The sequence below is a fragment of the Schistocerca nitens genome, chromosome 5 (assembly GCF_023898315.1).
Source record: "Schistocerca nitens isolate TAMUIC-IGC-003100 chromosome 5, iqSchNite1.1, whole genome shotgun sequence".
Classification (NCBI taxonomy): Eukaryota; Metazoa; Arthropoda; class Insecta; order Orthoptera; family Acrididae; genus Schistocerca; species Schistocerca nitens.
In genome coordinates, this window is record NC_064618.1 from 274,424,590 (window position 1) to 274,440,152 (window position 15,563).

Here is a 15,563-nt window from a genome sequence, read left to right on the forward strand (position 1 = left end):
CTTCGATTCTCTTCTGTTCCGGTTTTCCCACAGTCCATGTTTCACTACCATACAATGCTGTATTCCAGACGTACATCCTCAGAAATTTCTTCCTCAAATTAAGGCCGGTATATGATATTAGTAGACTTCTCTTGGCCAGAAATGCCTTTTTTGCCATAGCGAGTCTGCTTTTGATGTCCTCCTTGCTCCGTCCGTCATTGGTTATTTTACTGCCTAGGTAGGAGAATTCTTTAACTTCATTGACTTCGTGACCATCAATCCTGATGTTAAGTTTCTCGCTGTTCTCATTTCTGCTACTTCTCATTACCTTCGTCTTTCTCCGATTTACTCTCAAACCATACTGTGTACTCATTAGACTGTTCATTCCGTTCAGCAGATCATTTAATTCTTCTTCACTTTCACTCAGGATAGCAATGTCATCAGCGAGTCGTATCATTGATATCCTTTCACCTTGTATTTTAATTCCACTCCTGAACCTTTCTTTTATTTCCATTATTGCTTCCTCGATGTACAGATTGAAGAGAAGGGGCGAAAGGCTACAGCCTTGTCTTACACCCTTCTTAATACGAGCATTTCGTTCTTGATCGTCCACTCTTATTATTCCCTCTTGGTTGTTGTACATATTGTATATGACCCGTCTCTCCCTATAGCTTACCCCAGCGGTACGTCGGCGATATTTACGCCCCGTTTTGTCGCCCGTCCTGGCAAACCATCCTGGGTTCACATTTCAGAAAGATGACGCGCGCACGCACAAGTCGAGAGTTTCTACTGCTTGTCTTCACGCTTGCCAAACCCTATCTCGGCCAGGAAGGTCGCCGGCTTTCTCACCAATTGACATCGTTTGCTCAATTCGATAAGCTCTTTCTCCTAAAACATACGCCCCGATAGCTGGGCAGTCAGCACGACGGATTGTCGTCCTACGGGCCCGGGTTCGACTCTCGGCTGGGCCAGAGATTTTCTCCGCTCAGGGACCATGTGTTGTGTTGTCTTCATTATTATTTCATCCCCATCGCCCAATGTGGCGTCGAATGTAATAAGACCTGCCACAAGGCGGCCGGACCTGCCCCGCAAGGGGCCTCCCGGCCATTGACGCCAAACGCTCATTTCCATTTTCCTAACTAAATTATCCAAATTTTCCGAAATTGTAATCGTTTGCTAGTCTGTACATATACAGCACGTCTACCGATTTACGTCTCATTCGGATAAATCCTTCATAGTGCGTTGTTCTTTTTATTATTTTTATTTTTTAAATTTTTCGTACATTAGAGCGTGTGCTAAATGGGAACTAACTGCAGCAAACTGGACGTTAAAAGATAAAGGAGAAAGGGAGTCAAATGGGCATATGGACGGAAACGGGTTGCAAGGGAGCTAAACCCACTTGAAGGTGGAGATAAAAAAAATCTTTGGTAGTGTACATTAGAATGACTGAGATCGTACCAGTCAAGTGCGACTGCAGAAACAGAAGTACAGCTCAAACAGCCAAGATCGATATTGTACAGCATTTATTGTAGAATGAGATTTTCACTCTGCAGCGGAGTGTGCGCTGATATGAAACTTCCTGGCAGATTAAAACTGTGTGCCGGACCGAGACTCTAACGCGGGACCTTTGCCTTTCTCAGGCAAGTACTCTATTATCTGAGCTACCCAAGCACGACTCACGCCCCGTCTTCACTTTCCAAACGTCACAGAAGCTCTCCTGTGAACCTTGCACAACTGCTAGGTTCGCAGGAGAGCTTCTGTGAAGTTTGGAAAGTAGGAGACGAGGTACTGGCGGAAGTAAAGCTGTGAAGACGGGGCGTGAGTGGTGCTTGGGTAGCTCAGATGGTAGAGCACTTGCCCGAGAAAGGCAAAGGTCCCGAGTTCGATTCTCGGTCCGGTACATAGTTTTAATCTGCCAGGAAGTTTCAGCATTTAATGTGATGACCGGTTTCAGCAACTACGTTGCCATCATCAATCTTAAATCTGAAGTTATTTCTGTTTCTGCGTTAATCTAGATCGCCCTCTAACTTGAGAGTGTCAAGCATGCACCAGATGGGACTGTTTTGTCTTTACTAGTGTGTTAGTCGCGTGGTGGCAGTGAACCATCAGCACTGGTCGAGCTTCAACGTGTGGGCCGCCTTATGGGATCTGTCGTCCTTTCGAACGCCCATAGACGTGCCCCATCAGCACTTCCTGTTGGTGATCCTGTATCTCCTACCGGAAGGCTATTGTTTTCTGGAAGGGAGGGCAGTGTTCTGTGCCACCATAGCACTGCAACAGTTCAGACAGAACATTACCACTTGCCTGGTCTGTTGTACCTCCCTTAGAAGACATTTACAGCCTTATAGCCATCTGACCTCTTTTGTTCTTTATCGTCTCGTTGATCGTTTCATGCAGTTTATTGCCGTTTAACAAAATCTCCCAGTAGCCCATTCGCCTTGTTTCCGTTAATTAACAAGGTATCTACGCCGGCATATAGAATCCTCAAGCCATTGTACAATGCATTTAAACATAGAGATGAGGTCATTACAGAAGGAACTCAAGCTCCTCTGCCGCAGAATCGTGCCAATATTCATTTTAATTGATTGGGGAAATTACTTGGAACTTAATCGGGATGGCCAGACGAATATTTTAGCTCGTTCTTCTCGATTGCGAGTCCTGGGTTCTAATAATTCTGGAGGGGGAAGGGATGGGGTCAGTTCTGTTACAAACGACTAGTAGAGCACTAGCCTGCGAAACGCCAAGTTGTAGGTTCGAGTCTCGGCTGTGTACACACTTATAATCTTCCAGGAAATTTCATATCAGTGCTTGCACACTCTGCTACAGAGTGAAAAATTCATGCTGAAAACAATTTCCTCATCTATGGCTAAGCCATTCCTCAGCTATAGCCGTCTTCCCGAAGCGTTAGTCCCTCAAGCATGCAGGAGAACGACTGTGAAGTTTGGTAAGTAAGAGAAAGGTACTGGTGGATGTAAAGCCGTGGGGCGATTTGTGAGTCTTAGCTTGATAGTTCTCAATAGAACAATGGCCACCAAAGACCAGGTTCGACACCGGTACACTGTTTTAATCTGCCAGGCAGTTTCAATTTAGTGTCAATTCGTAATCTACCCATTTAGACACTATGAAATGCTTAAATGCTGCAGCAAATAATAATTGTGTTCTAGACAGTAATTTTGGTATGCTGCCTCGAACGCTACAGAATCCAGAGTGTCGCAATCCCTCGCAGTCATGATTATTGAGATATTAGCGCGTAGTGCTCTGAGATAAGGACTTGTCAATCGGAAATTACCGTTTTAATTTTTTATTGACGCTTACAATTTATACAGCATGCCTTCACAGCAACTGCTCGAAGTTACGAACACCAGTCTTAGTCCATTTATTACAACGCAATCCATTGACGAAACTTATGTTCAAAATAACGAGGTACAATTGCTTGCACAAGCCGATTCTTCCTTAGTACTCTCGACACTGCATTCTTTGAAATATGTTTTCCACGACAGTGTTGAGGAGTCGTTATTGATTGATCATCTCCCACAGTTTCTGACTTGATACCCTCCAATTCCGCTGTGAGAACAATTCCTTGTCGAGAATCTAGGGCAACTGTCTGAAACTGGAAAGACCTAAATTTATGTTCTTGACGATAAATATCTATCAATTATGATGACGCCTATAGCAAAAAATTTTTAATACATTCGTTCACCTTCTGGGTACACTCTAAGACACAAACAAAACGACGCACCACGAAGGAATTATCCAAATGTGACTTAAATCGGTAGATTTGATGTACACGTACAGACAAGAAAAATATTAATTTCAGAAAAATTGGAAAATTTATTGAAGGAGAAGAACTTCACAAGTTGAGCAAGACAATATCGCGTTTGTCCACCTCTGTCTCTTATGCAAGCAGATTTTCAACTTGGCATTGAGTTGTTGCATGTCCTCCTGGGAATTGTCCAAGCTAGGATTTTACAAGCACGAAAACAAGCCGTAGAAACTCTCGCCCTGTCCGGGCGGACATTATCTTGCTTTATCTTTGTTTTTCCATCATGGTCCCAAACACTTGCCACCAAATACTCCCCCAAAATGGAGTCGCTGGTATCTGCATTGTTCTTCACTAAATACGGAAAGGTGAACAATGATCTGGTCAGTGCACAGACTTTATTCCTGTTCCCAGACAGTTACTCAGAAGCCACGTTGCAGTTCAAGAACTACTGTTGGTACGAGGGTTTTTTTTTAAGTAAGGGCCGTTTTTATTTTTTAAAAAAAGATACAAATACTTTTGTAAAAAAATTAATTTTCTGATTCTACACACTTTTACCTATTTTTCTAAATAGTTGCCATGTTTATTTAAGCACTTGTCATACCGTACAACTAAGTTTTTAATTCCCTCACCAAAGAAATCAAAAAGTCCAATGAAGTGGCAAATCTCTTCCCTTTGTGGTCCTCTGTGAGAAGTCTGGGCACCCACCGAGAACACAGTTTCTTAAAGTTTAGGTTTTCAGACACAATTTGGTACAAAAACGATCTTGAAACTTGTGGAAATTCCAAAGAAAGAGTGGAAATTGTGAATCTTCTGTCCTCACGAATCTTTGTTTCGACTGCAGCCACCAAATCATCAGTGATCACAGAGGGCCGGCCTGAGCGTTCTTCGTCATGGACGTTTTGACGGCCATTTTTAAACTCTCTAACCCATTGACGCACTTTACCTTCACTCATTGCATCCAAGCCATAAACTTCTGTTAACTGACGATGAATTTCTGCAGCTGATAGGCTTCTCGCGGTCAAGAAACGTATCACTGACCGTATCTCACATGCGGTGGGCGATTCAATAATCGTAAACATTATAAAGTAGCACAGCGATGCGTACACGTCAGCTACAGAGCTGCAACTTGCATCAGTGTGAACGGGAAGGATGCCGGCAAGTGGCGCGGTGGCTTGTTACGGCGTCCGCGCGAACTACGGGACTATACGCGCGAACGGCCCTTACTTAAAAAACAACCCTCGTATATCAGGAAGGGAGGTTCAAATCTGTAGTATCGTAGCATCTTACACTGTTACAGGCAGTTGATTCAGGTGTAAAGGGACTTTCTGGCCACACTGTATAAAGTGAGCAACAGGGGTCCCAACACGCTTCCCCCTGAGGCACGCCTAAAGTTACTTCCGTTATATATATATATATATATATATATATATATATATATATATATATATATATATATATATATATATATGGTGTTACAAAAAGGTACGGCCAAACTTTCAGGAAACATTCCTCACACACAAAGAAAGAAAATATGTTATGTGGACATGTGACCGGAAACGCTTACTTTCCATGTTAGAGCTCATTTTATTACTTCTCTTCAAATCACATCAATCATGGAATGGAAACACACAGCACCAGAACGTACCAGCGTGACTTCAAACACTTTGTTACAGGAAATGTTCAAAATGTCCTCCGTTAGCGAGAATACACGCATCCACCCTCCGTCGTATGCAATCCCTGATGCGTTGATGCAGCCCTGGAGAAAGGCGTATTGTATCACAGGCGTCCACAATACGAGCACGAGGAGTCTCTGCATTTGGTACCGGGTTTGCGTAGACAAGAGCTTTCAAATGCCCCCATAAATGAAAGTCAAGAGGGTTGAGGTCAGGAGAGCGTGGAGGCCATGGAATTGGTCCGCCTCTACCAATCTATCGGTCACCGAATCTGTTGTTGAGAAGCATACTAACACTTCGACTGAAATGTGCAGGAGCTCCATCGTGCATGAATTACATGTTGTGTCGTATTTGTAAAGGCACATGTTCTAGCAGCACAGGTAGAGTATTCCGTATGAAATCATGATAACGTGCTCCATTGAGCGTAGGTGGAAGAACATGGGGCCCAATCAAGACATCACCAACAATGCCTACCCAAACGTTCACAGAAAATCTGTGTTGATGACGTAATTGCACAATTGCGTGCGGATTCTCGTCAGCCCACACATGTTGATTGTGAAAATTTACAATTTGATCACGTTGGAATGAAGTCTCATCCGTAAAGAGAACATTTGCACTGAAATGAGGATTGACACATTGTTGGATGAACCATTCGCAGAAGTGTACCCGTGGAGGCCAATCAGCTGCTGATACATGGTACGGAAACAACTCGTTCTCCCTCCATACAGTGACGTGGTCAACGTTACCTTGTACAGCAGCAACTTCTCTGACGCTGACATTAGGGTTATCGTCAACTGCACGAAGAATTGCCTCGTCCATTGCAGGTGTCCTCGTCGTTCTAGGTCTTCCCCAGTTGCGAGTCATAGACTGGAATGTTCCGTGCCCCCTAAGACGCCGATCAATTGCTTCGAACCTCTTCCTGTCGGGACACCTTCGTTCTGGAAATGTCTCTCGATACAAACGGCTATTGCCCAGTGCTAATCCATACATCAAATGGGCCTCTGCCAACTCCGCATTTGTAAACATTGCACTGACTGCAAAACCACTTTCGTGATGAACACTAACCTGTTGATGCTACGTACTGATGTGCTTGATGCTAGTACTGTAGAGCAATGAGTCGTATGTCAACACAAGCACCAATCCCGGGAGCGGAAAGACTTACCCAAGGCCTTTAAATATGTCTGCTTGTGTCTGTATATGTGTGGATGGATATGTGTGTGTGTGCGAGGGTATACCTGTCCTTTTTTCCCCCTAAGGTAAGTCTTTCCGCTCCCGGGATTGGAATGACTCCTTACCCTCTCCCTTAAAACCCACATCCTTTCGTCTTTCCCTCTCCTTCCCTCTTTCCTGACGAAACAACCGTTGGTTGCGAAAGCTTGAAATTTTGTGTGTGTGTGTGTTTTTCCTATCAGCTCTTTCCCGTTTGGTGAGTCATGGAATCTTTGTTTTTAATATATATATATATATATATATATATATATATATATATATATATATATGTGTGTGTGTGTGTGTGTGTACGGATTGTATCAACTGCTGAAGCTGTTAGTTTCAGTTGCAGACATCCCTAAAGACACGCCTGTTGAGTTATGCGTGAGCATGTGTTCGAGGCTGATGGTTGTTGTTGTGATTGGCAGGTACCACGCAGGCCCGCCCCCCACAGCGCCACCGCCTGCCGTGCCGCCGGTGGCGCCGTACGAGACGGTGCCGGTGCCCGGCTTCTCCAGCTTCCGGCCGGCGCCCGCCAAGGCGCTCACCAGCCACGACTCGGACTCGGGCTACAGCCACAACACGTCGGGCGGTCGCCGGGACGCGCACTCCGCCGTCTCCTAGCGACCGCGCTGAGACGTGCAGCGCCCTCTTAGCAACCGCGCGGGGACACCGCGCTGCCGTCTCCTAGCTACACGCCGCCCTTCTGACAATGAACAGTGACCCGCAACTGCGGCCGATAATCGATAAGCAGCCTCTGGCAAGTGTACTCTTCCAATGATCTTGCAGTGTACGTAAAACGTGTTACGTGACAATATATATGTCTCTTGCTTGTGCAACCAGCCACCACCAAACTTGTACAATACAAAGTATTTACTGAAATAATATCGCAGTGACTCATGGTTTCAGGCGTCTTATAAGACAGAATCTAGTACTCTTCTACTCACCTGATTACTAGTCAAAATGCTGTGCAGAAAAACACAGTTCTGTACTCGTTTCACGACGCAGATCTAACATGCAAAAACTTTTAGATATCGCAATAAATTTTATAACTGTATGTTATGTTCAAAAGGAGTTTTGAGTGGGAGGAATTTTACCTGTGTTAAGCATATGTGGTAAATGCACATGCAATTTACTGTGACAAAATTTATAAATGCCAGAGCAGACGCTCTCAGGTATTTAAAAATTCCAGAGCTCATTACTGTCTTTCAGTCAATCTAACTTTAAGAGAGCCTTGAAATGTATCTTCATGGTTAAATTCATAAGTTTTCACAAGAGATAACATATTGTTGAAAATATGGTGGAGCTGACTGCCTTTGAAAGTAAGTTTCTGTTTTGTTCTTATGGGGATAACTGTAATTCCACATGTTTAAGGGAAGACATTAATGCAACATTGGATAGCCGTGCGGGGTTACCCGAGCGGTCTAAGGCACTACAGTCATGGACTGTGTGGCTGATCCCGGCGGAGGTTCGAGTCCTCCCTCGGGCATGGGTGTGTGTGTTTGTCCTTAGGATAATTTAGATTGAGTAGCGTGTAAGCTTAGGATCTGATGACCTTAGCAGTTGAGTCCCCCAAGATTTCACACACACACACATACACACACACACACACACACACACACACACACACACACACACACACACACATTTTTTGCAACATTGGATAATGTTCAAGAATGATTGAAATGGCTCTGAGCACTATGGGACTTAACTTCTGACGTCATCAGTTCCCTACAACTTAGAACTACTTAAACCTAACTAACCTAAGGACATCACAGACACCCATGCCCGAGGCAGGATTCGAACCTGCGACCGTAGCGATCACGCGGTTCCAGACTGTAGCGCCTAGAACCGCTCAGCTACTCTGGCCGGCTGGATAATGTTCATCAGTTACTGTAATAATATCATAGAACATGACTGTAAAGAAATCATGACAGCTACATTTGTCATAAAGTCTCCATTACTTAACTGATTTCAGTCCAGGATCAGAGAAACAAGATATTTTTCATCATAGAGATTCTGTGAGGGCAGCTTCTGTGACAACTTAGAGAAAACTTATTCCATTTCCCTATGCACAGCACCTACAAAGGAACATGTGCAAGCAGTACTTCCATGCCACACAGTAGTGTATTTTTAGACATTTCCATACACCATCACATGTTATGGACTTCTGATGTACTCCTCCCTTGTAGTTTTGCGTACATATGAACTTAATGCATTAAAGATTTCTACCAACTGTGAGACTTCATGTGATAAAAGTAAAAAGATGCACATATGTCTGAGCTATTATGGCACGTTTCCCTTACTGAGAAATTTGTAAAAGTGAACCTGGTTTGTGGGATAACTGCACCATTTCGAAATCTGTGCATTCAAATCTGCTGAGATTATACCACACAAAACACTCTATAGACGCTTCTCATCTCCTTTGCCTTCTGAAGTTAATTACATAGTTAATATCATGTGACACTGATGATTAATATATTAAATTCAATAAGATTTCTGTTTATACTTGTTAAAATCCTTTCTGTATTTCCAAATGCATTCACCAAATACTCTTCAATAATTATGTGTTTAAAAATGGCAATAACATGTGTAGAGCTATGAAATGTTGTTATTTTCACTACAATGTGAGTTCCAATAATCTTTCAAGCTTTGTGCTTCATGATGTAATTCTGTTTTAGTAGACTGAGACATTTGATGCCAGCTATTGCAAAATATGGGGAGCATTTCACCATTGATGCTCATACACCTATGTTTGGCAATATCAACACTCTATTCTCTACCATGCTGTATAATAAGCATTCCAAAACTGTAATATAGGAGGACTGTGGAGCAGTTAATTAGGTCCTCCCTCAATAAATAATGTCGTTGTCTGTGATACTGTTTTTCTGGACTGTAGCTGTAAAATTACAATAAGCATGCAGGTATAAAAGGTACAGTATCAATATGTGTGATTCATATTCTTCTGTAACTGGTCTCCAGTGTAATATGAAAAAACCAAATGCTTTTAAAATTTAATTGTTATTATAATCAGAAATATAATATTTATGTTGCTGTAATCATGCAGCTACAAACTGAATCATACTTCCTGCATGTATTATATCCATAGAGGCATTCAATAATTCTATCCAGACTATCATCCCTTTTTGTTTGTTTTTAAAGCTATTTACTATTGTCTCCATTCCCATAGGATTCTAATTATAAATTATTAATGAATAATATTTTTTCACACTAAGTCTCTTGTAAGGAACATTCCTTTCCTAAATGTGAAATATGAAAAGAAAAAAATACTCCTTCATATTTTAGTGCTGTATACTATGTTACATACTATGGATATCCAAATGCAATTGCTTAGAATCTACTACATTTACTACATATTTTTACACAATTAGCTAGCATTACAAGATGCAGTGAAAAATGTCACATAATACTGAGCACCTAATTGTCCCAAACAAAAAAGGTACTGTGGTACAGAACTTATACTGTCAGAATATTCTTTTACGTATTTATAACGACATTTTGGATTATAGTAGCATGAAATAGTAGAATGATATGGGCTCATGAGACAAATTTTGCAGAAATTGTGATTAAGGTACTCCAAAGACTGGTATAGAAGATAACTGTTGGCTGTAAACAAGTTCTGAATGTTTATGTAATACTGGAATTGCTTGCTGCACCAGTATCATTGCAGAATCACATACTGAAGTGTGCCATATATGAAAGGAAGATTTGAAAACCTAACTGAAATTAACAAGCCCTCATTTTTGTGGTAGATGTAAGAAGTGTCATGCTGGTATAGTTGCAGTAAGGAAAACTCAATTTTGATACATTTAAATGAAACTATATTTTTAAGAAATGATTTATTTGTGACAACTGTTCTACAAAAATATTTCAACTAATTTGGTAACTTTAATACATGAATGGCAGAAATTACTTCTTGTAACAGCTCTTATTCATATAAGCAAACTGCACCAAATGTATCCCATGTTTTGTGATCAACTAATGAAATTTTATATGATAACGTTTTTTCATGTTTAAATGTACCATAAATTCATACCTGTATACATTTAGCAGTTCTACAAAAGAACATTTATATGCAGGAACCAGTGAATTTCTTTATTTAGGAGAGACATACAAAGTGTGTTCCCTATTTATGCATAGGGATATCTAACAATTTGTAACTTAAAGTTTACATTTCAATGCTCTTCTCTGTGAAACAGCATTGTTGGTATCAATGCAAAGACGAACAGAAGAAGTACCCTTGTTTCTTTTTCCCAAATGTTTGTAGTGACAGCCTGTCAATATTTTAATTTTGTTGACTGCGTTTTGCTGCTACTGTGCTTAAGTGTTTCATGTAACATTCCATAGTTGTAGAAAACTATGTATTTATCTATTTTTCATGCTTTCATATGTATGTATTCATTTCATCATCACTAAATAAGAGTGAACTAGTCTGTAATCACGACCTATGTGTACATTTGTAAATGCTTGTAATATATAATCTAAAATGTTAATAAATATGAGATATATGACTGATAATGGTTGTGTAACCCTTTTTCTTGAACTAAATAACGTGTTTAAAATTTGGAGGACTTTTTTACATTTCCTTCTTTGCATAGTATGTTGACAATTCTTAGATTATTGCTAACAAGACAGAAATAATTTGCACAACACAGTTAAATAACACACAGTTATGGAAACATTCAGATGAAACTAAACATGTATTCACTGATGTTTGAAATTCTATATAACAAATAGTAACGTCTTGAATTCTAGTTAATGAAGAAGCAAATCATTGAAGTGAAAGACTAAAGCAGTAAATATCTCTGTTTACGGAATTTGTTTCACATCTCTTCTAAAGTTCAAAGACTGAATTTCTAAAACAAATAGTCTATTCTGTATGCACCAAAATTACTTAGAAACACAGTCTAATAACACTGAAAGATACAAACTCAGTATTTGCTGTTTCAATTGATGTAGTTAATATGACAGAGAGGCACCAGAATGCACTGGTAGAGACTATAAATCACATATGCATACCAGTTAGTGATTTCCTGTCACAGCATGCCTAATTCAATGAAATCATTAACCTAGACTGTTTGTTTTTTAGTGTATGGATCAATAATATTGAATACAGCAGGACAGTAATGCTGATTCTTTTTACAGCACCATGCACAAACAACAAACTAAATTATATCAAATGAGATATTTGGTACACCAATAAAGTAATCAATAAGAGCAAGAACTAACAGCCATAATTTTAATGTCAAGGTATGTATCTCTCTGTGTCATGAAACCTCTTTCATTTCAATACTGATGTACTGTTCAGATTAAGTTTTTGCAGTCTTAACTCATAAGCTTATCTGCATTCATAAAAGCAACTACATTTGCCTACTTTAAACATTAGCTTTCATGTAAACACTAGAACTCATTACAAATTTCAATGAAAGTTTTAAAGAAACAAAGCCTCATTAGCTCTAACCTCTTACCGGTGATGAGATGCAGATGAAGCAATGGCTGCTGTCAACAATTTTCTGGCATGGTAAAGACTGCTCAGACATGTGTCAGAGGTATATGATATTTATAGGGTGTAGAAAAATTTCTGCTACCAGTCCCAATAAAAGATTATATATTTGTCACATGACCTGTTTTAGGCTTGTGCCCATCCTCAGGTGTTTACATGCTCATGTACATGTTTATATTGCTGGAGATGATTGTATGAATACAAAGAAAATTATTTACCAGTGCCTAAAGAGATACAAGTGGAGCAATTATAAGTGGCAAGGCATTTTCGATAAATGCTGCTTTGCCACTTACCATTGTTCCACTTATATCTGTTTAGTCAGAAGCAAATAATTTTCTTTGTATTTATACAGTAATCTCCAGCAATATAAACATGAGCCACGCAAGGTAGCCGTGCGGTCTGAGGTGTCTTGTCGTGATTCGCGCAGCTTCCCTCTTCAGAGGTTCGAGTCCTCCCCCAGGCATGGGTGTGTGTGTTGTTCTTAGTGTAAGTTAGTTTAATTTAGATTAAGTGGTGCGTAAGCTTAGGGGCTGATGACCTCAGCAGTTTGGTCCTACAGAACTTACCACAAATTTCCAATATAAACATGTACATGAATTATAAACACCTGAGCATGGGCACAAGCCCAAAACTGGTAATGTGATGAATAAATAATCTTCTATTGAGGCTGGTAGCAGAAATTTTTCTATGGAGTTCAACAGCATCCACTATGTATAAAATTCACATATATGACATTTTTTCCTCACATGCTTCTGACTAGAGAGTTAAAACTGTCAGGAACCTTATGGGAGAGCCAGCCTTCACTTCAGGGGCCGAAACCTTATGCTGTGACCATGCCAGCATCTGCTTCTGGCCATGTTTTGCATTCAGTGCAGCGCCTGCTATGCAACGCAACAGTTCTGCTTTCATGTTTACATTACTATCGAGTTAACATTTGCTTAATCACTTTCCATGTAGCTCTTACAAAAGCAGTTACAGTAAGTTTCATTTGTTTTGTCTTATTGCAGCACAAAAATGATTAACAGCACAAAAACAACTTTGATATAGCTGGATTTAAAAACATAGAAATAAAGGAAAAATTTAATTAATGCAAAAGTGATTATATAACTAGATTTTCAAGAGGTCTATTTTGTAAACTGCATCACAATACATAGATTATTTGATTTCCGTTCTGGCAACTGTCACAATATACAGATTCAACCGAGCGAGGTGGCGCAGTGGTTAGACACTGGACTCGCATTCGGGAGGACGACGGTTCAATCCCGCGTCCGGCCATCCTGATTTAGGTTTTCCGTGATTTCCCTAAATCGCTCCAGGCAAATGCCGGGATGGTTCCCTTCAAAGGGCACGGCCGACTTCCTTCCCCGTCCTTCCCTAATCTGATGAGACCGATGACCTCGCTGTCTGGTCTCCTTCCCCAAACCAACCAACCAACCAATATACAGATTCATTTATGTCCTTTGTTGTTGCCAATATTTTTGTGCTCTCACAAAAAAGGAAAAATAAACAGAGAGACAGAGAGAGAGAGCAAAGAATGAGTGCTATACTAGGACCAACAACATCATCTACAAGAGCTTTGAGGAGTTAACACCAAAATGCAAGAAATAATATATCTCAGTACATGCATATTAATAATATGCCAGAGCATATTAAATGTCTTATGAGTAATGTGGTGGGTTTTCTGACTGAATTAAGGAACTTTCTGTCTGCCAACTCCTCGTCTACACTGAAGCATAACTTTGCAGAAAATCTTAAAATTATGTTTTAAGTTATATCTTTAGTAAATAAGAGTATTGTGATTCAATCATACTTTATGATTTTAATACATTTCATTGCTCTACTCTTAGACATCCTTACCACATTCTCCATTCCTCTCCACTGAATCCATGAAAGGCAAGTAAAGTGAAATAATGACTGAGTTGTCCATGATTGACAAACTGGGCTCCAAACTCTAATCTGCTATGCTGCATACCCTTTGTTCATGCATCTCTATGTATGTTGGAGCTGAAACCTTTGTGTAGCTGTGCCTTAAAGTATCCACCAACTTCTCACAGACTTCATTGAAAGTCAATGTTACTTCATGAAAGTTAGATTAATTGTAGCTAATGTAACAAGTATACTCTCATATGGATACTCTGTTGCGTGAATTACGATCATTATTGGCAGTTATCTACGGAATCTTTTCTTTGCCCTACTCGTATTGTGCTAACTGTTGAAAGAGTGGAACATCTTTATTAGAGGAAGCCTTGGAATTAACTCTTAAGGAAACGTGATATAAATGGAAGTGACGCGATAATTGCTGTACTGCAGGGTCTATATAAGGGCGCCTTATTGCATCGGATAGCTGAGACGCCAAGAATGCGACTAAAAGTACGTTGAATGCTACTTCATTTAGCTGGCTCCATTATGTCGCTAAATTGAAAGCGAAGTGCGAGCGTTCCGAACGGAGTTGAGTTCTCGTATTCAGAGCCCAGGCTCCCATTCCCAATAACAATTTGTGAGACGTGTAGTAATTACGGCTTAGCAGCCAATATCGCTTAATACGAACCTGTCCACGTGCATCACGTCTTTTCTTTAGTAGAGTTGCTGCGATATAACCAGCAGAAGCACCTCGATGAGAGGGAACGTTATGCAGATGTTTCTATAGAAGCTCAAGTGTCAATATTTTAAACAACTTACATGTTAATAATGCTTGCCATGTTATAATTATTTGTGAAGCACGTAATCTGCCATATGCGCCACAAGATAAAACGTATTATCCGAGACGAATACATTTTTTTTCGTCTTAATAAAGACTACGTAGAATGAAATATCTGAGCGAAAATGTTGCAGAACGTTAAAAAATGGCTCGAAAGTAGCATTGCAACCGTGAAAATACAAGCCATACAGCATCGTTACACGTTTTGCTCCTTTTTTATGTAGGTGACGATGGCGTGCGAAAGTATTTGTGCTGCCATAAGTGGAGACTTACACAAATTTTGCATAAAGTACAAAGATTTCTTTTTAACTTTACAGTAAAAAAAAGCGCACCATACATTAACGAAAAGACATCAGCCTCCGGTAAGATTTCAGGTTCTTGGAAGAGTAATCGCAAAATGAGATGAAACAAATATTTTCACTGGGAAGCAGTCTAGTTTGAGTTTCTGTCTCTTTATCTTCATCAGCTAACGAAGTTAAAGCAATATCTTTAACGCAGTAAAACTAGTTTCCCAACTAAAATATTTGGTTTCCAGCGTACGGCTGGATTCTTTGACACCTCATAAAGGAGAAAACTAATGTGATGTAATTGCAGTACGGTCACAAGTAGCTCTCTTTTGACTTACTCACATCTTTCAAAAATTAATGTACTTTCATAGTCACCGTGGTGGAAATTTGCTACCATACAGTTGCCCATGTTCTGTACAAGACGGACAAA

At 40.2% G+C, this 15,563-nt stretch overlaps 1 protein-coding gene across 1 annotated transcript in view; it reads left to right on the forward strand.

The window, feature by feature from the left end:
• LOC126259434 (uncharacterized) overlaps positions 1 to 11,107 on the forward strand; it is a 178,848-nt gene extending 167,741 nt beyond the window's left edge. Inside the window, exon 7 of the mRNA XM_049956245.1 lies at positions 7,053 to 11,107. Coding sequence (XP_049812202.1) covers positions 7,053 to 7,248 — 196 coding nt within the window. The 3' untranslated portion in view covers positions 7,249 to 11,107. The remainder of the gene's footprint in view (positions 1 to 7,052) is intronic.
• Positions 11,108 to 15,563: the final 4,456 nt, after the last annotated feature.